Source organism: Choloepus didactylus, chromosome 21, assembly GCF_015220235.1.
Source record: "Choloepus didactylus isolate mChoDid1 chromosome 21, mChoDid1.pri, whole genome shotgun sequence".
Lineage (NCBI taxonomy): Eukaryota > Metazoa > Chordata > Mammalia > Pilosa > Megalonychidae > Choloepus > Choloepus didactylus.
Window position 1 is genome coordinate 30,901,891 of NC_051327.1, and position 27,789 is coordinate 30,929,679.

The 27,789-nt window shown below is 64.3% G+C and overlaps 1 protein-coding gene across 2 annotated transcripts; it reads left to right on the forward strand.

Moving 5' to 3' along the window:
• The first annotated feature begins 7,869 nt into the window (after positions 1-7,869).
• Positions 7,870-27,789, forward strand: GLIS2 (GLIS family zinc finger 2). Of its 2 annotated transcripts, XM_037815065.1 has the most exons (7): positions 7,870-8,421; positions 22,189-22,427; positions 23,257-23,429; positions 23,535-23,711; positions 23,790-23,923; positions 24,018-24,136; positions 25,062-27,789. In XM_037815065.1, exons 2-7 carry the CDS (start codon positions 22,256-22,258, stop codon positions 25,859-25,861), a joined length of 1,575 nt encoding a protein of 524 aa, XP_037670993.1. In that variant the 5' UTR covers positions 7,870-8,421; positions 22,189-22,255; the 3' UTR covers positions 25,862-27,789. The 2 variants fall into 2 exon arrangements, with proteins under 2 accessions (XP_037670993.1, XP_037670992.1); XM_037815064.1 differs by lacking the exon at positions 7,870-8,421 and having other exon boundaries at positions 21,161-22,427.

Consider the following 27,789-nt stretch of genomic DNA (forward strand, 5'->3'; position numbering starts at 1 on the left):
TCCATTCTATGGATAGAGCACATTTTTGTTTATCCATTCATCAGTTGATGGACTCTTGGGATATTTCCACATTTTGGCTATTTATGAATAATTGCTATGAACATTGGGATACGAGTTTTCCATTTCTCTTGAATTTATACCTAACAGTGGAATTACTGCCTGGAAACCTCTATTCAACCTTTTTGAGGAACTGCCAGACTCTCAAAGGGCTGCCCCATTTTGCATTCCCATGACCAGCATAGGAGGGTTCCAATTTCCCCACATCCTCACCAGCACTTGTTATTGTTGGTCTTTTTCTATGACAGCCATCATAGTGGGTGTGAAATGGCACCACACAGGGGCTTTGGTTTGCAGTTCCCTGATGAGGGAGGCTAAGTTTAATGCCGCATCGGCTCAGCAAACACAGCGCTGACACCAGGTCAAGTGCAAAGAGCTCTCAGACCTTTGAGCCCTAACAACTTTACATTTGGATCCTCCTCCGAGGTCCTTTTTATTCTAAGCCCCAATGGGACAGGCCCTCCTTTGAGGGGGGGATAATCGTGCGTAATGGAGAGTAAACTCGGTGAATCAGAGCGGGGTGGGGGCACTGCTAGTTGATCTGGCACGGCATCCCCTGAAATGGCCCGCAGCAGAGGGTCCCAGAGAGGCAGTGGGGGGCTCTTTCTAGTTGAGAAGATGGGTCCCTTCTTCTCTTCAACTGAGGAAAAGCATCCAGCAAAGGAGGCCCCAGGACAGGACTTTCGGACTACCCAGTATAGGGGAGCAAGGGCTTCTCGTGGCTGCCTGGACATGTTGATGGCCACCTGCAAAAGATAAGCTGGGGAGCCTGTCAAAATGCAGATTCCTCGGTCCTAACTGATTCAGCAGGGTCTGTGTGACAACCTACCAGGGCTCCAGAGACATGGAATAGCCCCAGCAAGGTTTGGTTTCTGGACAGAGTGTGGGACCAGCTCAACATACAACAATGGATACAGGGTGACTGTTTGTCAAGGGCCCCAGCCCATCGGGGTTACTTGAGAGAGAACCAGCTCTTTCCAGCATCCTATGCACACTGTCCCATGACTCGTGTGCAGCCGCAGACCTCTCTGTGGCCACCTTCGGGGTCTCTGCCCACTCTGAGCACCCCCCACACTCAAGCCCCAGTTGCTCGGTGACCACAGCTCCAGCTGCCCCCTTTCTGGGTAAAGCCAGGAAGCCAGGTGGAGTGATGCCCCCCAATGCACCCCAATGCTCCCAGCTCCAAGGCAAGGGGCAAGTCGACAGAACCGGACTTCACACAGGGAAAAGCCATTTTTTAGGGTGATGCTGCCAATGTCCCTAAGGTGCCTAGGGCTCCAGCTATACCACTCCCAACCTGAGAAGGGGCTGACCCTTTCAGCCCAGATGCAAAGGCCTGGGGGAAAGATGGGTGGAGTGGCCAAGAAGAAAGTGTAACAGAAAGTCTCGCATGTCCCCCTAGGTCATTGCCCCCAACTCTCCCTAAGAACCCACATAGTGTGTGGGGGCTCTCCAAATAAGGAACACATTTGGCAAGCATTTGGCCAAATGCAAAATACATTTCACCAAGGTGGGGGTGAATCAGCTCCTGAGGGGCAGGGCTGGACTTCTCAAAAAATACAGTCTTGCACCACCAGGCCCCGGGGGGCTGCCCAGGGACCTCAGGTGGAGGCTCTTTTCCTAGCCCGGCACCTCAAACACAGAGGGCTGGGTCCCGCCCCTCATGCATTTCACACCATATCCCAAAGGCTGACACTGGAAGCTGTGCCAGGCTGGAGAAGGAGGCAAATTTGAGAAGACTCCATCCCTGCCCCCGTTAGAAAACCACAGGCCTTCAGCACTTTGGGAGCAGAGGCACTGACAGATCTTCACAGGGGCCCCCAAACATCCCCCCTTCCTGCAGCTAAGAAGCAATCAGCACAGCAAACAGAGAGCAGACTGGCAGCCCGGGGGTCCTTCCCACCTCATCCGGACAGCAGCCAGAGTGGGTTGGGTGTGTGTGTGTGTGTGTGTGTGTGTGTGTGTGTGTGTGTGTGTGTCAGAGTGGGTTGGGTGTGTGTGTGTGTGTGTGTGTGTGTGTGTCTGTGTCTGTCTGTCTGTCTTGGGGAATGTTTGGGTGATTGTTTGGGTGATTGTGCTTGTTCTGCAGTTGCCAGAGGCGGGTGAGTTGCTATAGCCTTTGTTGGGGCTCTGGAGCACTCAGCCATCCCGGCCCCCACCCTCCCCCTCTCCCTCCTCTTCCCGGTTCCCACCCTCCCACCCTCCCCTCTCTAGGAAGCCACTTGTACCTGCTCCAGTGCTGGAGGAGTGACAAGCGCTTCCCACACAACAAAAGCAGCACCTCCCTGGAGAACAGTCCTGTGCCCTGGTTGGGGGCAGGGTTTGCCTCCCACCCCCACCCCCACCCCCACCCCCCATCCCTGGGTCTGCACTACAGCAGCCCACCCATCCTTCTCTTCAGGAGGTCGGTCACCTCCTTCCATGCCCAGCACTTGGAGGAAACTGAGGTGCAGAGCGGCAGGCCCCCTTGGTCAAGGTCACGGCCAGCCCAGCAGCCTGCAGTAAAAACCTGCACCTTCAGGGTGCTTCAGGCAGTGATGTCAGTCTCCGTGGGTGGGTTGCGGGTCTGTGGCCAGTCTGACCACTTGCAAGCTGGGTGACCTTGGCAAGTTATTCAACCTCTCTGGACCTGATTTCCTCCACACACTCACCTGGCTGGGCTGGGCTGAGGGCTGAAAGAATGCATAAAGCCCTGAGCACAGCAGCAGCACCTGGCACCTGCTCAGAACCGTGAGCCATCGTCATCACCACCACACCCTTTTTATTCTCCTCCTCCTCCCACTGCAGCCACGCCGCGGGCTCGTCTCCCTGCTGCTCCTCAGGCCAGCCCCGCACCCAGCTGACCCGTGGGCCCCGAAGGCTCTTTCTTCCGTTCCCCGCAAGGCTTGTTGCCTCGCTTCTTTCAAGTCTTGACTCAAAGTCACCTTCTCAGGTCACCTCCCTGGCCAGCCCCTTCTGCTGCCGTGGGTCACTGTACTCCAGGCCGTTGCGCAATTTTCCCCTCCCGCATCCCCAGCGCCTGGCACGGAGAACGCGCCCCATAAATCCGGCTCGAACGAATGAATGATTCCGATGACGTCTCCGCGGGCTCGGGGACTGGGGGGGGGCTGGGTCCCTGCCGGGGGAGGTCCTGGGAACCCGGGCAGACGGGGTCCGGGGTCGCGGGAGGGCGGCGCCCGGCAGACAAAGGCGGCCCTACCTGTGCGCGGCCGCGGGCGCCTCCCGCAGGGCGACTCGGGCGCGCGGCCGCCGAGGTCACGTCCCGGGCGCGCCGGCCGGAAGGAGGCCCCGCGCGGGGCGGGGGGGCGGGGGCGTTGCGCAGGCCTCTCCCCGCCGCGTCGAGAGCTGGCGGCGGGGGCGGGGCCAGCCGGGCCGGGCCACCTCCCACTTCCGCTCCACTCGCCCCCTCCCCGCCGGCTTATTCATATTCATGAGGCGGCTGAGGGGCGGGGCCCTGGCCTCCGGGGAGCGCCCCGCCCCGGCAGAGGCTCGGGCCCCAGAGGGGCGCCCCCCGGCTTCCGCCTCGGGGAGGGAGTTTCCACTTGGTCACGACTCAAAAATGTGTCGCTCCCGCTCCTCCGCCCCCTCGTCCCTGCCCTGGAGGGGGTTCTCCCCCCCTCGGAAGACGCGAGGGGCGGGGCCGGCTCCCTCCTGGGGTAGGTCCCTAAGGGTGGCGGACAGACCCCTCTCTCCCTCTAGGCTAGCGCCCCAGAATCGTCATTTTTAAAACAAAATAATAGTTGTAAGTTACTGAGCGCTTTTTCCGTGGTAGGCCCCGTGCCCTGTACATGAACTGCCCCTTTTAACCCTCGCGACAATCCAGCTGAGAGGGTGTAGCTGTATCTTACTCCGAAGCTCAGAGGAGCTGAGTGACTTGCCCAAGGTCCCACAGCCCACAAGGGGCAGAGCCGGGATTTTAACTCAGGCCTGAAATTTCCTCTGACCTCAGGCTTCCCAGGGAGGATGGCCCTGAAGACTTGGGGTTGGGGCAGGTGCTTCCCCTCCTCTCCCCCCCACCCCCCACCTTCCTGGGAAGGGGCCTTACTCAAGGCATTCCCGGCTGCCTGGGGCTGCTCGAGGGGTGGGTCTAAGAGTCCCAGATTCGAGGCAGAAGCTACATATTGGGGGAAACCAAAATAGGAAGGCAGGACCAGTTGCATAATTTGGAGGGGGGACTTCTAATGCAAAAATGCAGAGCCACTGTACAAATGATTAAGAATGTCAAGACGACAAGACGACGACAGCAGAGCATTCAACCAAGCCAAGCCTGGGGCCCTTCTAAGCACGGGTCCTGTGGGACTGCATGGTTGGCATGTCCCCAAAGCTGACCCTGATGAAGGGACCTGGGTGGAGGGGCAGGGGTCTTCTATGTGACAGAGCAACCAGTGTGGATCTCCCCATCCCCGACATCACACCCCCAGCTCTGGATCCTCACCACCCCTACTGTGCATTTCAGGCCCCCAGAACAGGTTTCCTGTCCCCCACAGAGGTGTCCCCAAACCTTCACGGAGCTAGCCTGGTCCTCCTGGGCACGTCCTGCCCTGGGCCGGCGCTGGCAGGTGGTGCTGGGTTGGAACCCTGAGTTCTGACCCACAGTGTTCCTTTCTCACTGGAGCAGGGCCTGCGGGTCCACCAAGGCTGCTTCCCAGAACGCACACTCTACCCACAGACATCCCCAGCCCGCAGGCCGGGCAAGGCCAGCGCCAGGTCATAAGTCAGCCTGTCCTCGTGGCCTCCACCCTTCCCCCACTGTGCCCGGGCAGCTCGCAGAGGGCTGCAAGCTTCGTTCATTATAACAGCCACACTGGGTGGAAGCCCTCTGTGTGTGCCGTCCACTGAGACACACAGCCCTGCGACAGGCAGTCCGAGGACCCCCATTTCACAGACGGGAAGTGAGGCTCAAAGAGGTCAGATGGCTTGGCCAAGGTCAAGGGTCAGATGGGGGCCCTGGTTTCTCTCTTCTCTCCCATGTCTGCAAGGCTGGCCGTAAATTTCACTTCTTTATGTTGCATTGTATTATTATTTGTTCTGAGCTCCTTGAGTAGATTAAGGGGTCTGGAAGGTAAGGAATCTTGCTTATACCCCTGCGTTCCCTGCTGGGCCTAGTACCCCACGTAAATTTAAAAAAGCCATTCACTAAGCACCTACACATAGGTAGGCAGAGGTGAGGGGCCCCCCATGAAGGGGTGACAGTCAGTGACAGTCAGTGCACACCCAGGGCACACAGTGGGGCCCCAATTATTAAATACATAGTAAGAGCTTCATAAGCATCTGTTGAATCAGTAGGAACCCAGGAAATGTCCCATAAATGTGTATGCACGAAGGCTTAGGGGACTAGGTTCAGCCTCCAGCAATATATCAATTGGCAGTATACACGAAGCATTCATTATCGCCAGGCCTTGTGCAGCTCACTGAAAAGAGAAAAGTGCTTCTCTATCCCGCTTTTCGGAGAACTTACAAAGACAGTGCATAGCACATGGGACACGGGAACGCAGTGGATAGCAAAGCACCCCTGCTCAGGGTGTGGAGTCTTGGATGGGAAGGCGGAAAACAGTAAAACGTGGAGGGAGGAAAACAGAGAGATGTCCAGGGATGAGGGCAGCCCTCCTCACCCACCTTTCACTGAGGAGGAAGCCAGGCCTGGCCTGCTTGCTGAGGCAGGTGCTGTCTCCAGGAAAAGCAGGGCTCCCCAAACCAGAAACCCGCTCAGAGCTGGCCCCACCAGTTATCTGATGCCCCGGGGAGGCTAGAGCCAGTCAGCCCCACGGAGATTACAATCTGGGCTATGCCTCATACTAGCTTATAAAACCGCAGTCAGGTTACATCGTGTCTCGGTGCCTCAGTTTCCTCCTCAGTACCAAGGGAATGGAAATCGGACCCACCCACCGGGAACCAGAGAATATAGTGAAGGCCAAGTGTCTGGTACTGAGAAAGAGCTGGTCTGGCCGAGAACTGGGGGCTTCTGGGTGGACAGACCATCCCAAGATTATAGTGTTTCACTCCTGATGGATGTTCAGGAGCCAAACAGTTGAATTTAAGGATTTACAGGCAGCTGAGGGGGTACGGGGTGTGTGTTTGTCCTGGAATCAGCAAGCTGACACATAGCAGCGATGGCTAATGTGTAATGAGTGTGAACCTCCTTTCTGGTCACCCCAACCATGGCAAGATGTTATTATTCACCACGGGAGAGTGGGCCTCCCAAGGGGTCAGAGGGCATAGTTCAGGGTGCCCTTCACCGGCTCCTTTTGGAGCAGTGTGCTTGTCCATGAGAAGGGGTGTGTGTAGACAGACACCTATGAGAAAAGTCCCTCGAGGGTGAAGTCTCTTCTGGCCGAGTCCTCACGGGACGGGGGTCCTTAGGCTTTCTGGTCGCTTGATTCAGGTCCATCTGTCCGACGGGGTTGTAAAACCCGGGAGGGGGTGCCCCCGTAGCCGGGGCTCTCGCACAGTCCCGGCACCGTCGGTGACGTTGTCGCTGACACATTCAACTGGCCGCGCGGTTCCCGGCGCCGGGAGGGGGCGCCCTGCGGCCCCGGCCTCGGAGCCGCCCGCCGCCCCCGCGCGCCCGCAGACCCGCAGAGCCTCGGTCCTGGAAGACGCCGCCGGTCCGAGGCTGGCCTTCCCCGGGGCCCATCTGCCGGCTAATGTTTAACTCGGCCACACTCCACATCATCCACACTCGGGAACCCGGGGTGGAGTGGGGGCTGGGGCTGGGGCCGGTAGCCTCCAAATCGCCACCTCCCGGGCCTTTACTGGGGGCAAACCGGCCTTTCTCAGTCACTCCCCTGTACCACTCGACAGGACCTGGGCACCTACTATGTGTCCACGCGCCCTGCCACGAGCACCTACTATGTGCCAAGGGCAGTCCCGGGCACGGGGAATGCCGCGTGATCAAGACCTGGCACCACAAGAGGGCGAATGACAATCGGAGTCATTCGGAGTCAGATGCCTCACCTGGGAGAGGATGATGCCAAATCTAAAACGCCTTTCCCTGGACCCCTCAAGGCCACCTGCGAGGCGGCGGGGCTGGGCGGCCAGCGGGAGGGTGGTTTTGGAACCACGATCTGCCCCAAGACGGCAGAGCGGCAAGCCCTGGGCGGGGGCTCTGGATCGGCCCAAACAAAACAGTCAGGAACGCGAGTCTGTGGGTCAGCATCAGGAGGGAGAAACACAGCCTGACACTCGCGTGCGTCCACTTCCTCCACTTACTGACAGCGGGCAGGAGAGGGCCCCGACGGGATCAAGGACCCCCGCGGCACTCGGGCTGGGGGTTGCAAGTGGTCCCAGCGGCTGGGACCGAGAGCGAGCCCGACAGCTCCGGGACGGGCCTCGTCCTTATTCCATGGTTAAGGAGGTGGAGGCCGAGGTGGAGGCTGAGCCGGGTCTCGAACCCCTGTTTGCGCGGCCCGGAATCCCGAGCCTTGGACTCTGCCCGCCACGCGCTGCCCGCGCGTTCCTGGAGCTGGGCTGGCCGGAGAACCCAGGGCCTGCAGACAAGCTTTCCTGCCGCCCGGGGCTGCGGGGTGCCTGGCCAAGGTGACCCCGCGGGAGGGAGGCGAGGGCCCCCCGCCCCTTCGGCCGCCGCGACCTCCTCCATCTTCCCGGGCTTGGGGCTTTTCCTCTGGGCCTGCGCGTCCTCCCTCCGGTTCTCCGCGAGCCCTCCCCAGGCGCCGGCCCCCCCCCTCCGCGGGCTTCCCCGAGGGCGGGACATTCCCCCCCACCATGCGCCACCCCCAGGCCACCTCCGGGCCGTGTCCTAGCGCTGCCCTCGGACCGGGGGCGGGGCGGCGGAGGAGGGGACCAGGATGGGGCCGAGGAGGGCGCGCGCGGCTCCGCCGCGGCCCAGCTCCCCCCCTTCCCGGTGCCCGCTGCCACCGCCCTCCTTCCCTCCCCTCCCGCCGCCCAGCTCCGGCTCCCGGCCGCCCCCTCCCCGCCGACGCGCACGCCCCGCCTGGCAGCTGGCGCCCCGGGCCTGGGGCCGCGGCGGCGAGGGGGGTTTGCTGGGAGGGAGCGAGGGAGGGAGCGAGCGGCGGAGGGAGGGAGGCCGCCCCCCGCGCCCCTCCTCCTGCGCCCTCCTCCTCGGCCCGCCGGGCCCTCCCCCGCCGCCTGCCTCGTCCCTCCCTCTCCAAGACATCCCCGCACGCCCGGCCGCCGCGGCCGCCTTCCCTGCCCGAGCTGCAGATGTGGCGGAGCGGCCGGGCGCCGGGCGGCCGTGCCAGGGGAGCCCGCGCCCCGTGAGCCTCGCGCCCCGGCCCCCGCCCGCCCCGGCCCCCTCCCCCGCGCGCTGCCCCCCGCCGCCGCCGCCGCCACCGCCCCCCGACCGCCGGAGCCCGCAGCCCGGAGCCCACCGCCCCCGCCGCCGAGGTAGGCAGCCCCCGGGCGTCGCGCCGCGGGGGGACGGGGACCGGGCGGCGGGGGGAGGAGGCGCGCCGGTCGCGTGGGGGCCGCGGGGCCCCGGGGGTCGCCTCGCCCCCGCCCGCGCCTCGCCCCGGGCCATTGTGAGCCCTCGCCGAGGCCCCTCCGCTCGCTCGCTCCCTTGCGGGCTCGCGCGCTCCCTCCCTCGCCGGCAGCCCGGCCCCGGCCCCGCTGCTTTTCTCCTTCCTCCTTCCCTCCCGTCGTCCGGGGGCCGGGCCGGAGCCGCGGCCGAGCCCAGGGCAGGCGCAAACTTGGCGGGGAAGTTGGGCGGCCGCGGTGGGGGCGCGCTGGGGGGCGAGGGGCGCCCGGCCCTCCCGAGGGCACCGAGCCTGCCTTGGCACGATTTTGTCGGGGGGCAGCTGCCCCTCCGCACGGCCGCGCCGCGGCTGTTTCTAGGAAGGGGAGGGGGGTGAAAGGTGTCTCCTCCCTAGTCCGGGAAAGTCTCCCCCCCTGTCCCCTGGCCAGCCCCGGCCATTCCTTGGAACTGGGGTGGGGGCGCCCCGCGGGGGACAGGGCAGGGTTCGCCGCCGCTTCGGGGCTCCTGCCCAGCACTTGTTCCTCCCCCGCGGGCTTGGTGGGCACGGGCAGGGGCATCCTGGCCGGACTGGGGAGGGTCAGGAGGGAGGGGAGCCCGGGCAGGTGCATCCCCAGGGAGGGCTGCCTGGCCCTCGTCTCCCCGCAGCCCCCTGCGATGGGGCTGGAATCCAGGCTGGCACCTGGAGGCCTTGGCACGCTGCCCTGCCCGGCCGGGTCGTGGGGCACAGCCGGGCAGTGTGCAGCCTGCCCAGGAGGGCCCGCCCGCAGGGCCAGCGGGAGGCCGGGCAGTGAGGTTTGCAGGGAGCTGCCGGCCCTGCCCTGGGCCTGGGAAGCGGGAAGGGATGCTGGGAGGAGTCCTGGGCCCCCAGCCATCGCAGCCCAGGATCTTGGCTCTGGAGGGAACGTTTGACACCGAGGGGGCAGCCAGGCCAGCCGGGGACCTGGCCAAGGTCTGGGCTCCCATGGTGTCTGGGCTAGGTGGGGGCCTGCGTGGGGTGCTCCGAGGCTGCCACACCACCCTGGGTAGCAGGGGAGCCGCCTGAGGGTTCCCAGGCCTGGCCCCTGCATCCTGGAGGGGAGGTGGGGCTTAGCCGGCAGCTGGGAAAGACGGCTCCCAATTCTCTGGGGACCTTTCTCAGTGCCTCTCCCCCTCCCCCAGCTCAGGGAAGAGGAGACCCCGGCCCCTCCCCAAGTCTCACTCCCAGTGTCACAGCACCACAGCTGTTCCAGCCCAGCCCACACGGCCCTCCCCGGTGACCTCGGAGCCTCCCCCCCTGCTCCTCCCCCCCTTCTCTCCTCTGGGCCCAGTCTGGGCCTCCCAGCTGGCTCTGCCCCACACTGGGGGAGGGGCCGCACCTGGGGGCCCTCCCTGGACACCCCTGCTGAGCTGCAGCGCACTCCCACCCAGCTCAGCTCGGCCCTGGCTGCAGCCAGCCAGGCAGTGGGCAGCGCCAGGGGGCTGGGGCACCGTTTCTGGGGGGTGGGGACCCCTTGGAAGCAGCCCTGTTTTCCTTCGCCCTTTCCCCTCCCCCTCCTTTCCGGAGCTGCCATTAGTGCTGACCCTCTGACCTCCCCCAGGCCGGCCTGCCCTGCCCCGTCTGTGACCTTTGACCCTTGGTATTAAATCCCTCCAGCTGGGGCTCTTTGGCCCCTGAGTGACCCTGGCCCAGGCCCCCTGGGGGGCCTCTCCCTGCCCCTGGCTCTCTACCCAGGGACACCTGCCAGTCCCTCCCTTACCGATGGGGAGGGGGTGCCTGCCCCGGAAGTCAGACAGTGAGTCACCCCACTTCCAGGCATCACTGCTTTTGGGGACCGTGGCTTTGGGGGATTTGCTGGAGCTGAGCCACAGCCTGGAGGCCAAGCGGGGGCGTGGGGAGGGGAACCCGGCCTGGGAATCGGATGGCCGCGGCTCTCGCCTTGGCTTGACCACCGACTCCCAGGGGGCCTTGGGCCAGGGTCCACCCTTTCCACGCCTCAGTTTCCCCATCTGTAAAACCACGGGGTCAGACAAGGTGAGCCTCGTGAGCACCAGAGTCTATAAGAGTGGGGGGCTGGGCATGGGGGGGTGTAAATCCAACCGAAAGCCAACTCTCAATTATCCGTGGGTGGAGCCAGTATGAATAACTGGATGCCACAGATGATCCAAAAACCTCATTTTAAACAATCGTGTGAACCGCGTCCCCCCAACGCTTTGCTTTTGTTGTTTCTAAAAAGCCCAGCTGCAAATGGATAGCCACAGAGCGCAGAGCTTTCTCCCTGGCCTCGGCGCCCCTCGGTGGGAGTGCAGGGGGCGGAGGGCAGTGGTCTGCAGGAAGACAAAGCCCTGCCAGGGCCCCTCCTCTGGGTCTGGAGGGAGGCCTGCACCCCTCCACCCTACCGCAGGGGCCCCACTGCTCCCCTCCACCCTCCTGGCCTGGCCTGGCCTTGGCCCCGGGCGGTGGGAGTGTTCTCTTGCCACCTAATCCTCCCTGCCTGGGTTTGAGCTGCCGTATGGAAGGAAGAATGTGTTTTCCTGACGATTTTCCCATGTGCATTTCCATCCACCACGGCGCGCCTGGAATCCGAATTTCCCACTTGGGCGAAGGGGAGGAGGAGGGTGCTGGGCAGGGTTTGGGGCAGTCCCATGCTGACAGAGGGAGGCCACAGCTGTGGCTGGGGGGCCAGATGTTGGGGCCGGGGCCTGGAGTTGAGCTCTTTGGGAGGCAGTTGGGGTGGGGCCCGGGCCCTGGCATTCCTGCCTGTGGGGGCCCGAGGGGCGGGGGCTGGGGGAGGCGTGCTGACGGGGAGACCCCTGCTCCTGCCTCCCCACCAGCCCTCCAGCTCAGGAGGCCTCTGCAGGTTCCTGGTGCTCAGGGGGCGCCTAGGAGGCCCCTCACCAAGTGGGAAATTCAGATTCGGAGGGGAGGCTCCCGGCTGGGGGGAATGGGGGCCTGAGCCTGCGGAGGAAAGTCTCCCCGGTACCCTTGACCTCTTTTCGGGGTTATCACTCGCATCTGGTATTTCACAACAGATGACTGAGGCCAGAGGGGTGACCCCTGGAAGATGGTGGTGGGGAGGGGGTCCTCCCAGCATGCGCTCTTCGGAGGTGGGGCCTGTGCCTGGCTTGCAGGGTGGGGTGCTGGGGACCCCCGGCCGGCTGCTGGGTGGGGCTGTGCGGCCAGTGGGAATGATCTCCATCCACCCGCTCTCTGCTTTGCTCCCACCCTGCCCCAGGGGTGTGAAAGGGCCCCAGAGATGGGCTGAGACCGGAATGCATCTGGGTGTTTGCCTCCCTGAGAACGCTAGGGTGGGTGGGGATGGGGTGCCCTCCACCGCCCAGGCAGGGGACCACAGGCCCGGAGGACCCCCTACTCCACCTGTACTCCAGCAGTCCCTGGGGTGGCTGCCTCTGTCCTCATCACCCCTAGTGCTCCCTGATCAGCCAAGATTGGGGCCCCGCCCTTTGATCCCAGTACAGGAAAGGACTTGCGGGGTGGGAGTTGTCATAGGCAGGAGCCCCCAGCCTCGAGGCGTCTCAGCCTTCCCGAGGTCTTTAACCAGCAGTGAAAGTGCAGCCTTAGGTCCCTGGCTGGCTGGGGCTGGGGGGGTGAGTGGGAGGGGACGCCAACAGCCCCCGAAAGAGTTACATCTATACAGATGCCTTCCAGCGTCCCTGGACTTTGCAGAGTGTTTGCATTCCTTACCCGGGGTGACCACAGTGATCTGAGGCAAGTCCATGGGGTCCTATTTGATAAATGGGGAGACCAAGGCTCAGGCTGGAAAAGGACAGAGGGGCTCCTGGGCCTGCTTGGCTGGGGGTCCCGGGGGGCCGTTTCTCAGCCTGAGGTGAGAAGGAGACCCCGCTCTCCAGGGGCGCCTGTGAGCACTGGGCCCTGAGCCTCTATCCTGCCTCTGGAGCTCACACATCTCCCCTGGCCTGGGCCCCAGAGAGGGGGTGGGAGGTGGGTCCCCAGGCCCAGCCCAGGTCTGCAGGAGGCCAAGCCCTGGGCCCCCTCCCCATCCTGGCCCTCGGGCTTGGGGACCCTCCCAGGCTGAGGGGTGGGGAGGCTCCCGCAGCCTCCCACAGAGCTGGTCCCCAGGGAGCCCCAAAAGTCTGACCTGGGTGGAGAAAGAGGATCCCTCTCTCTGTAGTCCTGGCTGAGCCCTCCCCTCTAAGCTCCCCCAGGGCAAGTAGGCATGGGGGCTTCCGGGTCAGGGGAGCTCTGGCCTTCCACAGTCCCCTTCCTGCTCCCCAGATGGGATGGGGGTTCTGGTTAGCTGATGGCCAAGCTAGGAGGGGCCTGGGGGGCACCAAGATGGGAAGAGAGGCCCATGGCCATGGGGTAGGGGGGTAAGGAGGGCACCTTCCCATCTGCTCCGGATGGCCCTGCTTGGAGGATGGGGGTCCGCAGGGGCCGCCGGGGGGCTCCCGCCCTTTGTCTTCACTGCCTGGGAGGGCAGGTAGCTCCCCCCGCGGGCCGGGGTCTGCGTGCGAGGTGCCATGTGCCATGTGTGTGCACACGCTCTCCCGCACGGCAGATGGCTGCTCGGGGAGGGGACGTGCAGCGGCCCCGGCCCCCTCCTCCAGCCATGGCCAAGGGCGGGTGGGGAGCCGCCGAGGCCCCAGGAGACGTCTGCAGACTGAGTCAGCCGGGGCTGGGAGGCTCTGGAAAACAATCGTGCCGGCCGCCGAGGGGCTGCTCCGGGCAGGATGCACCGGCAGGCGGCACCTCCCCCGGATCGGGGGCTGGGGTCTGGGGGGCCCGAGGCTCAGAGATTCTGGGGCTTGGCCCAAGATCATTGGGGGTCAGAGAGGGACTTGGGGGCTGGAGCCTAGGGCTGTCTGGCCCTGGCTCCTGAAATGCCATTTCAGCCTGGGAATCCCCCTCAACCCCCCCGCCCCCAACTCCACTCCAGCAGTGCCAGGGTGTGACTTGGGGGGCAGATGTGTCTGGAGGGAGCCCCCCCCTTCCTCCTGTCATCCACTGGGTCTGCCTGGCAAGTCCCAGCCTTGTCAAGCCAGGGGCTCCCCTGGGCCACTCGCTCCTTCCTCCAGACCACCCCCTCAACTCCATCCCCACACTCCTAGGCTGACCACACCAAGCTGTGGAGCCCTCCCTTGTCCCCTCTCTTCTAGAGTTTTCCTCCCCACCCCTAGTCCCCAGTGCTGCTGGTTGTCTGCGTGCCGGCACCCCTCCCCACCCCAGGACACCCAGTGGTTACTCTGCTTGGCCCTGAGAGGGCTGGGAGCAGCCAGGCCTGGCAGGGCCCTACCCGGTGGGCGTTCCCTTCTGGAAGGAAAAGGACACCGATGGGTTTGGATGCTGCCCCCGTTTCTGGACTGGCTTTGCTGCCCAGAGTGGGCCAGCAGGGACGGCGGGAAGAAGGGCGTGGGGTGCAGTGTCACTGCTGGGCCTGCTCAGGCCGGGGCTGGGTGGGGAGCGGCAGGAGATGAGGCTGCAGCATCCGGGCCCCTCCGGCCATCCCGGCTGGCCGCTCCTGCCTTTCCAGGTGCACTGCGGGTCCCTCACCCTGGAGGTCAGGGGGTCAGGCCCTGCCTGTAACTTTGACCTTGGGCACATCACCTCCTTCTTTGGGCCTCAAGTGCCTGTGTACCTACCCACCTCAAGTGTGGAATGGGTACAACAAACGGCTTCATTTCTTCACCCACCCACTCATTCACTCAACAAACATTCCTTGAGCACTGAGCATTTGGGAAAAGCCAAAGGCACGTGTGATGACATCACGGGAGGGGAGTGGTTAGGATGTCTGAGCTCCAGTTCCATCCTAGGCTGGCCCCCTCCTTTAACAGGTGGGGAAACCGAGGCCCAGAGGGTTGCCCCGCAGCACTCAACAAATCAGGGGCTGCCATTGCCCCTTAGCCCGTTCATGGTGTTCTCCTCAGGTAGAGGGAGGGGGCTCAGATCAAGGGCCTGGGGTAATGGGGTCGTATTCTGCTCAGCGGGGCCTTTTACTCCTCGACACCCCCAGTGGGCTCAGAGCTTGCCCAGTGCCCCAGATATACCCCTGCCTGTCTAGGTTGCCCTTCCTGGTGAGGGGCCCTGAAGTCCAGGGACACGGCGGAAGGCCTGGAGGCCGGGGTCAGACAGCCAGTGCATGAAACACTCGGTGCCCAGTGCCAGGTGCCCGGGTCTCTTCAGGAGCTGGTAAGCCTTGGTGGTGGCAGTGACGGATTTGTGAGAACCTGCACCCAGGGGGAGGGCAGCAGACAGCTGCCCCCAGGAGTACAGGGACTGAAGCAGGTGCCCTGCCCATGAGAGGCTCTCAAGCAAGAGGCTGAGGCTTGGAGCTGGTGAATCAGGGAAGACTTCCTGGAGGAGGAGATGGCAGGGAGCTGAGGAAGAGGAGAATGGGGGAGTGTAGAAGGTTGTCAGGCAGGAACGGGTACCCCAGAGGTGAGCATCAGGCCTCTGGGAGGTAGGGATCCTGAGAAGGGAGGTGCTGAAGGGGAGACCCTGGGGTGGAGGCTCTGGGCTGAAAAGGAAGATGGCCCTTCTTCTGTGTAGAACTCTCCGTGGCTCCCCAGTGCCCTCCAGGCCCCAGCCCAGCCTCCCTCCTGGGTCTTGCTCTCTCCTTCATCCTCTCTGGAAGGACAAGCAGGTTCTCCTGGGTCAGGTCTCCCCCCACCTCCAGGCCTCTGGGGAACAGGGCCAGGAAAGTGTGGGCTCTGGAGTCTGGTCAGCTGGAGGTAAACCCCAGCAGTGCCACTTCCAAGCTCTGTGACCATGGCAAGTGACTGAACTGCCCCGAGCCTCAGTTTCCCCATCTGGAAACTAGGGGTGCTGGTGCCTAATTCGCAGGGTTGGGAGGGTGAACTGAGATGGCAGGTAGGAGAGGAGGCGAGCCACCTGCCCCCCACCTCCACCCCAGCCACAGTGCTTCTCTGGGCTCCCTCTGCTTGGAGACGTGCCCCCCATGCCCACGTGGCTGAGCTGAATCTGCCCCCAACACCCCCGGGGAGCAGCCCACTCCCTACCGCTGTTTCTTCTCCCACTGTGTTTCCCTCATCGTGGTCTGGGCCCCTCAGGGGCTGGGCTTCTTGTCTGATTCCTCTGTCGCCCCCCAGAATGACTAAATGGGCAAGTGGATCTGGAGGTGGGGAAGGAAGGGCCGAAGTCCAGAGCCTGCTTTGCCCCTCTCCTGCTCCAGGGCTGGTGGGTGCTGTGCCCCGGGAGGTTAGCAGTGGGCATGGGTCCCAGGGCATGGGAGGTACCCTGGGGGCCGCCTGCAGCCGGATTTGGTTTGGGGAATGCAGTGTTCCCTTCCCCTTGGGGTCTGGGACTCGTACCCACCTCCGTGCCTGGGAGCTGAGGATGGCTGGGTCCTGGGCCGTTTGTGCTCAGGTGTGAGGTGCATGCATGTGTCAGTATGTCTGGGGGAGGGGCACAGGTGCCCTCCACATCCTGCGGGACCCTGGCCAATGCCCCTGCTGGCCCCAGAGTGCTCCCTCTGCCGAGAGTCCGGCCCTCCCCGCGGTCCCGGGGCCACCCTCGCCTGGGCTGTGCTGGGCCTGCGTCCCTGTCGGGCTCCCCCGGTGCCGGCCCCTCCCAGGGATTTGGGCGGCCGGGGCCCAGCCCGGGTGGGTGGGGCGTGGGGGCCGCTTGGCGGGCTCTGGCTGAGGCCCAGGTGCAGGCAGCGCTCATGGCCCCATGCACAGCCCCCCCCCACCCCAAGCTGGGCAGACAGGAAAATACCAGACATAGTTGTGCAAAGGTGGCTGCAGGCGGGCGGCAGGGGGCGGGGGCTGCAAGGGGGCCCAGAGCCACCCGCGGGAGGGGAGGCTCCTGTGCCAGGCTGGCCCCTGCAGCTGGAGTGTGTCTGTGTGAGTGTGCACATGCGTGCTGGGGCACACGTGTGACTGCCCCAGAGCCTGGTGTCACCTAGCTGGCACTGGGGGAGGAAGTGCAGCCACAGTGTCTGCAGGGGAGCTGGGGACGGCCAGGGGTTCTGGGGGACCCCACCGGCTTGCCTCCCAGCTTCAGCTCTGCCTTCAACTATCCGGGTGACCTTGGCAGGCCTAGCTGCTGTGTGGGGCACCCCCAGCCCGGGGCCGGGAACACCAGCCCTCGGGGTTACCAGTTGCTGTACTTCCTGTGTGCCAGGGCTGGGCCAAGCTCACGCTGGGCGATGCCCCGAATCTGAGTGAGGCCCATTATCAGGGAGCCTGGGTTACTGATGAGGCAACCAAGGCCCAAAGAAGGCATCGGGGTCCCATCTGAGGCCCCACAGCCAGGGGGGCCCTGGGGACACCAACCGGGCAGCCTGACTCCAGAGGGCTAGGTTGGCTCCCCAGCGGGCTCCCTGGCACACCCCCCTCAGGTGCTGCTCAGCCCCTGTGGCTCAGAGCAGAGTCTCCTGCCCTGGCTGGGTCACCCGGGGGAGGCCCCTGTACCCCACTCGGGTGGGGCCCGGCTTCCTGCCTGCATTTCCGGGGAGGGGCCTGGGGGGCCCCAGCGCTGGCTGAGTGCCCATCTTGGGATGGGGGAGGCTCCCACCTGCTGAGGGAGAGGTTCCCAGGGAAGGGGAGCCCCCCTCTTCCCAGAGCTGCTGCCCAGGGTGCGCTTCTGGCACCTGCAGGGCCGGGGCCTCAGGTGAGACCCTCCTCTGCACCTGGGACGCCGTTCAGCAGCCGTGTCTCCATGTCTCTTTATCCTTGGAGCCTCTACCAGGCCCCCCAGTGCTTTCTTTGCTGGCGTCAGGTTCTAGAAGTTGGGGAGGGCCAGCTCTGGTCACTCTGCGGGAGGGCAAGGAGCCAAGGCTCTGTGAGGGGCACGGGCCTGTTTCAAGTCCCAGGACCGATTGGCAGAGTTGGGCGGCCAGGCTGTCGCCCTTAGGAGTGAGCCTGTGGTGTCTGCGGGTGACGAGGGGACACGGCCAGTTCCCCACTCACTGTGTGGCTCCGGACCTGGCTAAGGCCAGGGTCTCGGCCCTGGGGACAGTTAGTGTCAGCTTTGCCCAGCACCTACTCTGTGCAGGCACTGTTCTAGATGCTGATGGAAGGGTAGGATGTGTGTTAATACATTGATTTCTCCCCAAACCCAGTGGGGGTGCCATCACTGTTCCCACCACCCCCTTTTTAGGGATAAGGATGATGAGGCTCAGAGTGGGAGGAAGTTGCATGGGCAGGAAGTGGCAGAGCCAGGAGGGACCCAGGAGGCCCGGGCCAGCCCCCGCGGGCCTCACCCCTGCCCCCAGGCCGCCACTGGGCCGCCCAGGAGGGTGGAGCTCTTGGCCCCAGCTGGAGCCGTGGCCCGTTCCCAGGAATGCGGGGCTGTGGGGCCGCTTGCTTTGGCAGCGGCTGTGTCCTCAGCTCTCCAAGCCCCTGTCGGCCCCTCCAGCGCCCACCCACGGCCTGCCGCCCCTCCTAGACACTGCTAGACTCTGCGTCTAGTCTCCGCCTGGCTCTGCCACTCCCCGGGGACAGGGGGGAACAATGGGGAACTCGGCTTCTGGATCAACACCTGGGCTCCAACAGAGCTGTGTGGCCTTGGACAAGTCATTCAACCCCCTGAGCCTCAGTGTTCCCATCTGTAACATGGGGTGAAACGGCACCTCTCTCACCCAGGCCAGCTCAGCAGGGGCTGGCACGTCATGGGACCATGGACAACTGACGGGCTCACCATCACCGTCATGTCTGCCCAAGGCTCGTGGCCCCCACTGCTACCCACCTGTGCAGCCTGGGGTGGCCACCACCCCTCTGGCCCTCAGTTTCCCTGTCTGCAGAGCAGCCACTGCGATACACACGGAGTAGACTCGAGCAGGTGGGGCAGGGGACACTGGGGACTCACTTCCCCTCCCCATTTGCTGTCAAGAAGGCCACGTGGACTTTAAAAATGTTTTTTATTGTGGTAACATGTATGTAGACCATCAATTTTGCCATTTTAACCATTTCTAAGTGTACAGTTCAGTGGCATTAATGACTCATACACAGCTGTGCTACCGTCACCAGCGTCCCCTGTCACCACATGGGCTCTTACAAGCTGCGTCTTGGGCCCCTGTCCCCAGGGCCACAGCTGACCAGAGGGCAGTTTCAGAACTACCCCAGGGAATAAGGGGGTCCCTGGCCCTGCCCTTGACAACGGTTGTCCAGCTGCTGTGGGGTGGGCAGGAGTGGCACCCCCACCTTACAGAGGACCCTGACCTTGCTCTACATCTGCTAAGGTGACCCCTGGGGGTCCCGGGAGTGGGTGTGCCTGGCACGCTGTCCCCCACAGGCACCCCTCCAGGCCCCCGGGCCAGCCAGCTGCCCTCCCCAAGCAGGGAAGGGCTTTAACCAGAGGCGGAATTCCTGCCAGCTCTGGCTGCTGACCTCCAGCCTCGGTTTCCCCATCTGTGCCAACAGGAAAAGTGACAGCATTTACTCCCAGCAGGGGTTTTAGGGGTGCAGTGAATTCACACGTGGTAGGTGTTTAGTGGTGATCACTTATCCCCGCCCCGTTTCCTTTCCAAGCTGACAGCCCCCCTTTCGGGTCTGGGTTCCACCCACCCGATATAGGGGGGCGAGTTCCGTGTCGCCCTCTGGGCCTCAAGCTCCCAAAGCGCCCCGAGCCGCCGCGGGCGCCCCGCAGTCGGGGCCGGGGTGGGCTCGCTCGCGCTACCTGCCCCGGGTGGGGGCGCCGCCGGCCGCTGCAGCGGGGTCGAGTCGCGCGGCCGGGCGGGCGCGCACAATAGCGGCCATTGTCTGGCGCGGCCGGCGGGGGGCGGGCCCGGAGAGGACAGCTCAGCCCACCCTCCGGGGGACCCTCGGCCCGGGCGGCGGGGGCGGCCGGGCGATGCCTCCCGCCACCCGCCGCCCCGGTGGTCCCGCGGCCGCCCCCGCGCGCTTCCTCCCCCGCCGCCGCCGCCGCCGCCGCTTCCTCCCGCTCCCTCCGCTCTAATTAGTTCCTTTTGCCGCCGGAGGAGCCGCGCGGGGCGGGGGCGTCGCGTTCGTGCGTCCCCAGCCGGGCACTGCGAGAGACGCGCCCCTTCGTCCGATGCCGGGACGGCCCCGCACGGGAAGGGCGCTTGTCTGCCGGCCGTTAAACCAGCGGGGAGACTGAGGCACGGGGACGTTCCGCAGCAAGACTCCCAGAGGGAAGCGACGGGCGGCAGTCCGCGCTCGGCCACCTGACCTGCCGCACCCGGCGGGCGCCTGCTGGGTGCCCGGCCCTGGGCCACGCCGGGGGTGCTGCGAAGTAGACCAGGCTCCCGCCCTCGGGGACCCCCACCCCACTGCACCAAGCAGTAAACAAGGAACGGGCGGGATCTCCAAGGGGAACCGAGTGGGGTGGGGGCACGGGGACCCCCCCACTGGCGAAGTGCCAGCTGTGCGGGGGCTGAAAGCCCGAGCTGGCAGGGAGCAGAGGTCCCCTGCGCCCTGGGCTGGGACGCGCTCACCTGGGTGTCACTCCCCTCTGTGGAACCCACGGCCCCGCAATGGCGGGCAGAGCATGGCACGGGGTGACGGCGTGGCCGGGACTCTGGAGGTGCTCACAGCGCCCCCTCCCAAGGCTCCAGCCAGGCCGGGCCCCCCTCGGGGCCCCAGGAGGCCGGGAGGCTGTCGGAGAGCGGGAACCTGGCTCTCGCCTGCCCCCGCCTCGCCCAGCCGGGAACAAAGAGCCAAGCCGGGAGCCCGGAGCTGCTGCCGCCGGCGGGTGCGGTGGGGGTGGGAGGGCTTTGAGGTTGGCCAAGGTCAGAGCTGGAGTGGGGATCACAGGCGGTCTTCCCCCGGGGTGTGGGGTCGGGGGCTGCCATGGCAGGAAGAATCCTGGGGCCGGGACGGCCTAGGGTGGGGGCGCTGGGAGCTGCGGGCTCTTGTGGTGGCTCCTAGGAGCGGGGAGGCGGGGCCGGGGCTGGCTCCAGCTTCCACTGGAATGAACCCCTGGCTCGCTGGGCAGAGCCCAGTGGCAGGAAGTGGGGGGTGGGGTGGGGTCTCCAGGGACTGGGCCTGCTGATGGAGAAGGGGGTGGCCTGGAGCCCCCCTCCCCAGTCTTGGGCGCTGCGCCCGGGCCCCGCCCTGGGAGACGGGCTCCTCCTGGGCCCTCCCTGCCTCTCAGTTGAGAACGTGTCCCCTGGGGTCTGAAGAACAAGGTCACCCCTGGGCCCTGGCCTCCTCCTCAGCCCCCCTCCGGCCTGGGGGTGGGTGGGTCAGGTGCCAAAGGATGTTCCCGGGGCAGCCTTGCCAGTGAAAGTCAGAGTCTGTCTGAATTCCCAGTTCTCAGACCATGCTGGCCTCGGGGGCCCTTCTCTGGAAAGTCAGGGTGGGGGGCAGGGGCCGCAGGGAGATCTGTGGCCCCAGGCCAGCGAGGGACCAGGCCACCAGCCCTTCCTGGCTCCTGAATTCTTAATCAGCATAAATATTTACTTCCTTCCTCCCCTTCCAGGCTCCCAGCACCGAAGAGCTTCAGGGAGATTGGACTGGGCCAATGTCTAAAAATAAACAGGTGGAGGGACAGGCAGACACACAGATAGACAGACATAGCTGTGGGGGTGGGGGTGGGCATCCCCCTGCCCGGTCAGAGGAGGAAGAAGGAAGGGGCCCAATCCATCCCTCACCATCCCCACCCACCTGCTGGCCTGGGTTGGGCTCCTGAAGGACTGGGAGTGACAGTCTGGCCCCAGACCCCCTTGCATCACTGGGAGCCCATAACCATGCATGGCCTGGGGGGCAAATCCAAACAGATCTGACCAAGTTGAAGAGGGACAAGGAAAGCCATGGACCTGGGTCCAGTCACCGGCCAAGCATGGCTGCCCTGCCGCAGACTCTGCTGCTCCGGGCAGGTGCATGGGCCCCCCGCCAAGCTCAGGCTCCCCGGTCGGCCCCCCCTAGGGCTGGGGGGCTGTTGGATGTGTCACCAGAAGGAAGGGGCCGTCTTGCTCCCTGTGTGCAGCTGGGTGGGGCAGGGCTCTGTGCTGGGCCGTGTGCTTGGAAGGTCTTAGCGGGACTGGAGCAGGTCCGGGGAAATGAGGAGCCATGAGACACACGGGGGTGAAACCTAGGGGGTATGTGACGAACACCAGAGCGGATCTTAGCGCGCCTGCCCGCCCGGCCAGGCCGCAGTCCCCAGCTGCCCCCTGGTGGCGGTGGCTGCCGGGGGCCCTCTGACTCCCTAATGCCCACCGCGCCTCTCCTCCAGGCGCCCCCTGGGAGAGGGCCACCCACCCGGCCCCCATCAGATGGCGGGGGGTTCCCACCCAGGTTTCCCAAGCATGAGTGTCCCCTCGCTTGCCTGCACGCTAACTCGCACGGGGCCTGACGCGCAGCGGGCCTGCTAATCAGTAGCTGAGCCCCACCACCTTGGAGGACACTCTTTGCTCTTCTGGCCTGATTCCAGAATCTTCCTGAATCAAACTGGGCATGAGTTCCAGGCATGGCTTCCCACTCTGTCAGAATGACTGTTTGAGCTCGGCTGATCAATGCTAGGGAGAAGATCTGGCCTTGAACCTGGTAGCTCTGCCGCTGGCTTCCTAGCTCCATGGGATTTCTCTAAAACCCAGTTTCACAGCAAGATGGAGATCATGAGCTCTGCCTCCCAGAAAAGACTCACAGGAAGTGGATGAGGAGCCACTGAGGGGACAGTTGGATTTATCCATGACACCTGCTGGCCAGGGCCACTCACGGGGTCTCCCCATCCAGGGAGAGCCACCCAAGGAGGAGCCTGGGGTCACAGTGTCACAGCTCAGCTCTTGTCTTTCCCCCAGGTTCCTGCCTGCAGACCAGCCTGGGAGCCCCCCTGCCTGCCACTGCCTGACCCCAGCCCCCATCACCATGCACTCCTTGGACGAGCCGCTCGACCTGAAGCTGAGCATTAGCAAGCTCCGGGCGGCAAGAGAGAAGCGGGAGAGGACCATGGGGGTGGCCCGGCCCCGAGCTCTCCACAGGGAGCTTGGCTTGGTGGGCGACAGCCCCACCCCGGGCTCCCCCAGCTCCCCGCCCTCAGGTACTGCACCCTGCATGGAGCAGGTGGGCTCTGAGCCCTGACCCAGTCCTGGCAACAGACAACCTCCGTGGTGCAGCCCCCCAGGGTTCCCAGATGGTAGAGTGCACCCTCCACATTTGTCCGTTGATCTTTCGCACATTTGCCTATCCCCAGAAAGAGGCAATCATGCCTTTCCAAGTTCTCACAGCACTTCCAGTGGAGGCAAGATTCAAACTGAGGACTGTGGAAGAATTTCGAGGGGCTGGTGAGGCCTGTAGGGAGACCGAGGGGAAAGGGGATCAGAAGTGATAAAGGGCCCTTGACCAACTCCTGGGCTTTGGGAAGGCTGGGACCCAGCCCCAGTGTGGCATTTGCCCTTTGGCTCTGCTCTGTGCTGCACAGACCGTGAAAGCCAGACGTAGACACCCAAGCTGGGAGCATCCTAGAAGCAGCCAAGCCCAGTCCTCTCATGTGACAGGAGGGTACACTGAGACAGGAAGGGGACTGGGGAAAGTTAGAAAGGTCCCCACCCAGGATGACGGGAGCTGGGGGTCCTGGGTTTGAGTTCCCATTCTGTTCCCCACACGGCATGCCTGGCTCTCCTGTCAGAAGGCACTTCCCACGCCCCGTCCTACCCGATGGTCAGCTCTCGTGGCAGGGACGGTCAGACGGGGGGGTTGTCTCTTAAATCCCATTTGTCAGCTGTGCAGGCTGCTCCTCTGACCCCCAGAAATCCCAGGGTGGCCTAGGGCTGTGTGGCTGGCATCTGCTTCCAGGGTTCTGATGGGGGGTTCAGAGGGCCCCCAGGACTCCTAGCTCCAGTACCCCCTGACTCGTGCCTCTCCCGCAGGCTTCCTGCTGAACCCCAAGTTCCCCGAGAAGGTGGAGGGACGCTTTTCAGCAGCCCCTCTGGTGGACCTCAGCTTGTCACCGCCATCTGGCCTGGACTCCCCCAACGGCAGCAGCTCACTGTCCCCCGAGCGCCCAAGCCACGGGGACCTGCCTCCAGTGCCCAGCGCCCCGGTGAGGAGGGTTCAAGGGTTGCGGAACGGGAAAGGAACCAGGGGTGTCTGAGCCTGCTGGGTGGGGCACTGACCAGCTAGCTGCCCCCTTGTCCTCTTGCCCCAGGACTTCCAGCCACTGCGCTATCTGGACAGTGTCCCCGGCTCCTTCCAGTTCTTCCTGCCCCTGGGTTCTGGGGGCGCCCTGCACCTGCCTGCCTCCTCCTTCCTCACCCCACCCAAGGACAAGTGCCTCTCCCCTGAGCTGCCCCTGCCCAAGCAGCTGGTGTGTCGCTGGGCCAAGGTGAGCGGGGCCAGGTGCAGTGGAGGGCGAGGCGGGGAGGGGGGACCCCACCTGGGCTCAGAACTCTGCCCCCTGCAGTGTAACCAGCTCTTCGAGCTCCTGCAAGACCTGGTGGACCACGTCAACGACTACCACGTCAAGCCCGAGAAGGACGCGGGCTACTGCTGCCACTGGGAGGGCTGTGCCCGCCATGGCCGTGGCTTCAACGCCAGGTGAGGGGGGTGAGCCCGGGGCCGCAGGGGGGCGGGGAGGGAGGACGAGGAGGGCAGGGGCTGACCAGTGCCCCCCGCACCCGCTCTGGAGCAGGTACAAGATGCTCATCCACATCCGCACACACACCAACGAGAAGCCGCACCGCTGCCCCACCTGCAACAAGAGCTTCTCCCGTCTGGAGAACCTCAAGATCCACAACCGCTCCCACACAGGTGAGAGGCGGCCAGGGACAGGGGCTCCCCACGGACCGGGCGTTTGGCGGTGAGGGACACCTGTGTGCCGGGCAGTTCCTTTTTTGGTGCTACTCGCTCAGGGAGCCGTCCCAGTGGGTCAGACCTGCTGCCCGTGCTCAGCTTCCTGTCTGTGTGATCGGTTGACCGACATCTGTCTCCCCTCCTGAGCCACATGCCTGGGGATGGCAGACGGGGCCTGCTTCACCCTGCACTGTACCCCTAGCACTCACTGAGCCAACGCTGGCCAGCAGAAATAGAATGCGAGCTGCCTGCGTAATTTTAAATCATCTAATCGCCACGTTAAAAAAGGTAAAGGGCCACCAGTGAAATGAACTGTAGTAATACATTTGATTGAGCCCAATACGTCCAAAGAATTATCTTTCCAGTATTTAACAAGTATTAATGCATGACTTGTTTCACCCTGTGTGAGGCCTTTGCGATTGGCGTGCACGTCACACTCAGGGGGCCTTGGTTTGGAGCAGCCCCGTTTTGAGGACCCCAGGGCCACACGTGGCTTGTGGCTCCACATGGTAGCAGACGCTTAGTCAACCTGGAGCCAGTTTGTGGACTGAAGACAAACAGGAGAGCGGTCAGCACTCACTTTGGCCAGGGCCTGCCGGAGGCGCTTTATAGAAACGATATGATCGCCACGATCACCTTTCCAACTGCGGGAGTCACTCCCATTACCACCTTGTTTACAGCCGGGGAACCTGAGGCCCAGGGCCAGGCCCAGGCACGGCCGAGCGGGGAGGTTGAGGCTGGCTTCTCAAGGGCAAGGCAGGGTCAGGCCTCATGCCAGGCACTGGGGGGACACCCGCTCTCCAGGGGCGGCAGGGGCAGGGGTGAAAATGGGGCTGGGGCACCTGGGAGGTGGGAGAGCCCCTGACGTGTGCCCGCCCCGCAGGTGAGAAGCCCTACGTCTGCCCCTACGAGGGCTGCAGTAAGCGCTATTCCAACTCGAGCGACCGCTTCAAGCACACGCGCACCCACTACGTGGACAAGCCCTACTACTGCAAGATGCTCGGGTGCCACAAGCGCTACACGGACCCCAGCTCGCTGCGCAAGCACATCAAAGCCCATGGCCACTTCGTGTCTCATGAGCAGCAGGAGCTCCTGCAGCTGCGCCCACCCCCCAAACCACCCCTGGCTACCCCTGACAGTGGCCCCTATGTCAATGGGGCCCAGATCATCATCCCCAACCCCGCTGCCCTCTTCGGGGGCACCAGCCTACCCGGCCTGCCCCTGCCCCTGGCCCCAGGCCCGCTTGACCTCAGCGCGCTGGCCTGTGGCAACAGTGGGGGCGGTGGGGGTGGGGGCGGCATGGGCCCCGGGCTGCCGGGCCCTGTCCTGCCCCTCAACCTGGCCAAGAACCCCCTGCTGCCCTCGCCCTTTGGGGCCGGTGGACTGGGCCTGCCCGTGGTCTCCCTCCTCGCTGGCTCCGCTGGCGGCAAGGCCGAGGGGGAGAAGGGCCGTGGGTCGGGGCTGGCCAGGGCCCTGGGCGTGGAAGGCTGCAAGACGCCCCTTGAAAGGACTGAGAGCGGCCGCCCCCGACCCAGCCCCGATGGACTGCCCCTGCTCCCGGGTACTGTGCTTGACCTCTCTACCGGCGTCAACTCGGCCTCCAGCAGCCCCGAGGCGCTGGCTCCCGGCTGGGTGGTCATTCCCCCCGGCTCCGTGCTGCTCAAACCAGCCGTGGTAAACTGAGCCCACCCGGGACAGCAACTCCTGGCCCTGCCCCTCGACGAACGGAACTCTTCTGCGAAATAGCAATAATGTTCTCCTGCCCACAGGGCCCAACAGGCTGGGCAGCAGGGATGGTGCTAGAAGGGTACCACGGGCTTCCCGGGCTCCTGGGTGAGGACCTGGACTTGTGTCCAGGGAGTGTACTCCTGGGTGCGGAGGCTCACTCCCTGCTGGCCCTTGTGTGCCCGTGGCTTCCAGGAACCCTCGGCCCACCCTGGGTCTCCACTAACCCTCAGTGCCCCTCAGCTCCCCACCCCAGGCCTCTCTCAGCCTCCCCAGCCAAGGCTGACCCTGGAAGGCTGCTGCCCCCCTGCCCTGTCCACCTGCCAGCCCCAAGGATGGGCAGAGGAGTGCTGCTGCATCCCAGCTGTGGGTGGCACCTGCCCTGCCCTCCAAGCAGTCTCCCCGGTCCCTTTGTGACATCCTGAGACAGCTAGCCTCAGACCACCCTGCTCCCAGGCTCCTAGGACCCCTTTCCCTCTGACTCACCCTCCAGAGGGAGAGCAAGACAGACGCAGGCCATGGCAAAGCCACAGAAACAAGCCGCCGTTGCCCATGCCTGCCCCTGCCCATCCCTGACAAGGCGCCTCCCGTCCCAGGGAGGGAGGCCCGCTCTGCCGCTGTTCCCTGCCCCCACTGGGTCCCCAAAGCCAGGGGACACACCCGGTCACCTAGCCTGCCCCTTGGCCTCTGGGGCCTCTGCCCGCTGCTTCTCAGGAAACCCTGGGAGTGTGGGAAGATGGGTGGGGAGCCTGGGGTGGGGGGCAGCAGTGGTGGCTCTCAGTGGCCCTGGTCCCTGGCCCAGCTCCTGCTCAGGGAACAGGTGGGGCGGGCTGGGCCTGTGCTCCGAGCTGTTTTCCTCATCCCCACCCTGGCTGGGCCTGGCCTGGGGCAGGGCCACCCTGCAGGAAGGGCTATGGCCTGCCTTGGGTCACCAGGAGCCCCGGGATGTGGAGGCCGGCGGGGAAGACCCCAGGCTGGGACGAGGCTCCTGCTCTGGGGGCCCGGTAGCAGGGTGCTGAGGGGGAGGCTGGAGGGAGGAGCCTGGGCCCATGGCCCGGTGCTTCCGGCTGCTTTCCTACCTGAACCCTATCCTAGAAGCACCCTGCTTGGTCCTCACAGCCTGCCTGGCTCCCCCAGGGTCTGTGCTAATTAGAGGGCCTATGGCTGGGCTGAAATAAACTTGGGGTGCTGGGGACCGACATGCCCACTGCCTGGCTCCTGAGGCGGCCTATGGTGGTTTGGGGAGCTCTGCTGTCCTGCTTTGCCCCTGGACTGCAGGGTGACAAGAGCCCTGCATTTCCCCATTGGTAGAGCAAGGGGTCCGAGGGGACCAGGTGGGTCCCCCTGCTGTTCCACTGAGCAGCTCTGCTGACCCTATCCCTCTCTGGATCGCCCTTCTGTCTCAGAGGGGTCAACCTGACTGGGTCCCCATGCTGGGCTCAGGACCCCAGCCCTCGACAGGGCCGGCAGCGCTGGCTCTGCCCCTCCGAGGGGCTGTGAGCGAAGGAAGAGGGAGCTGGTCTCCTTTCTTCGGGCCCCTCCCTGGCCCCAGGTAGCTGGTGGGGGTCACGGGTTAGACTCGAGCCCAGGGAGCAGAATGGGCACTGGAAGGCTGACCTTAGGTCGCATGTGACATGGTGACAGACCAGGCTTCACGGGGCCGGTGTACTTCTTGTTGTCGGTTTGTTGTTGCACATTCCGAGGTATCAGTATTTTAACAGGTTCTAAGTGCCTTTCTATCGTAGCTTATGTTTTTCCTCCTCTCGGCTCCATTGCTGTTAGCATAGAGTTTTAAAAAAGAGATAAGCTAATGACTATAACAATATATTCCTCCAGGTGAGAGAGGAAGTTTATAAAGAAACAATAAAAATGAGTTGCAGACATGG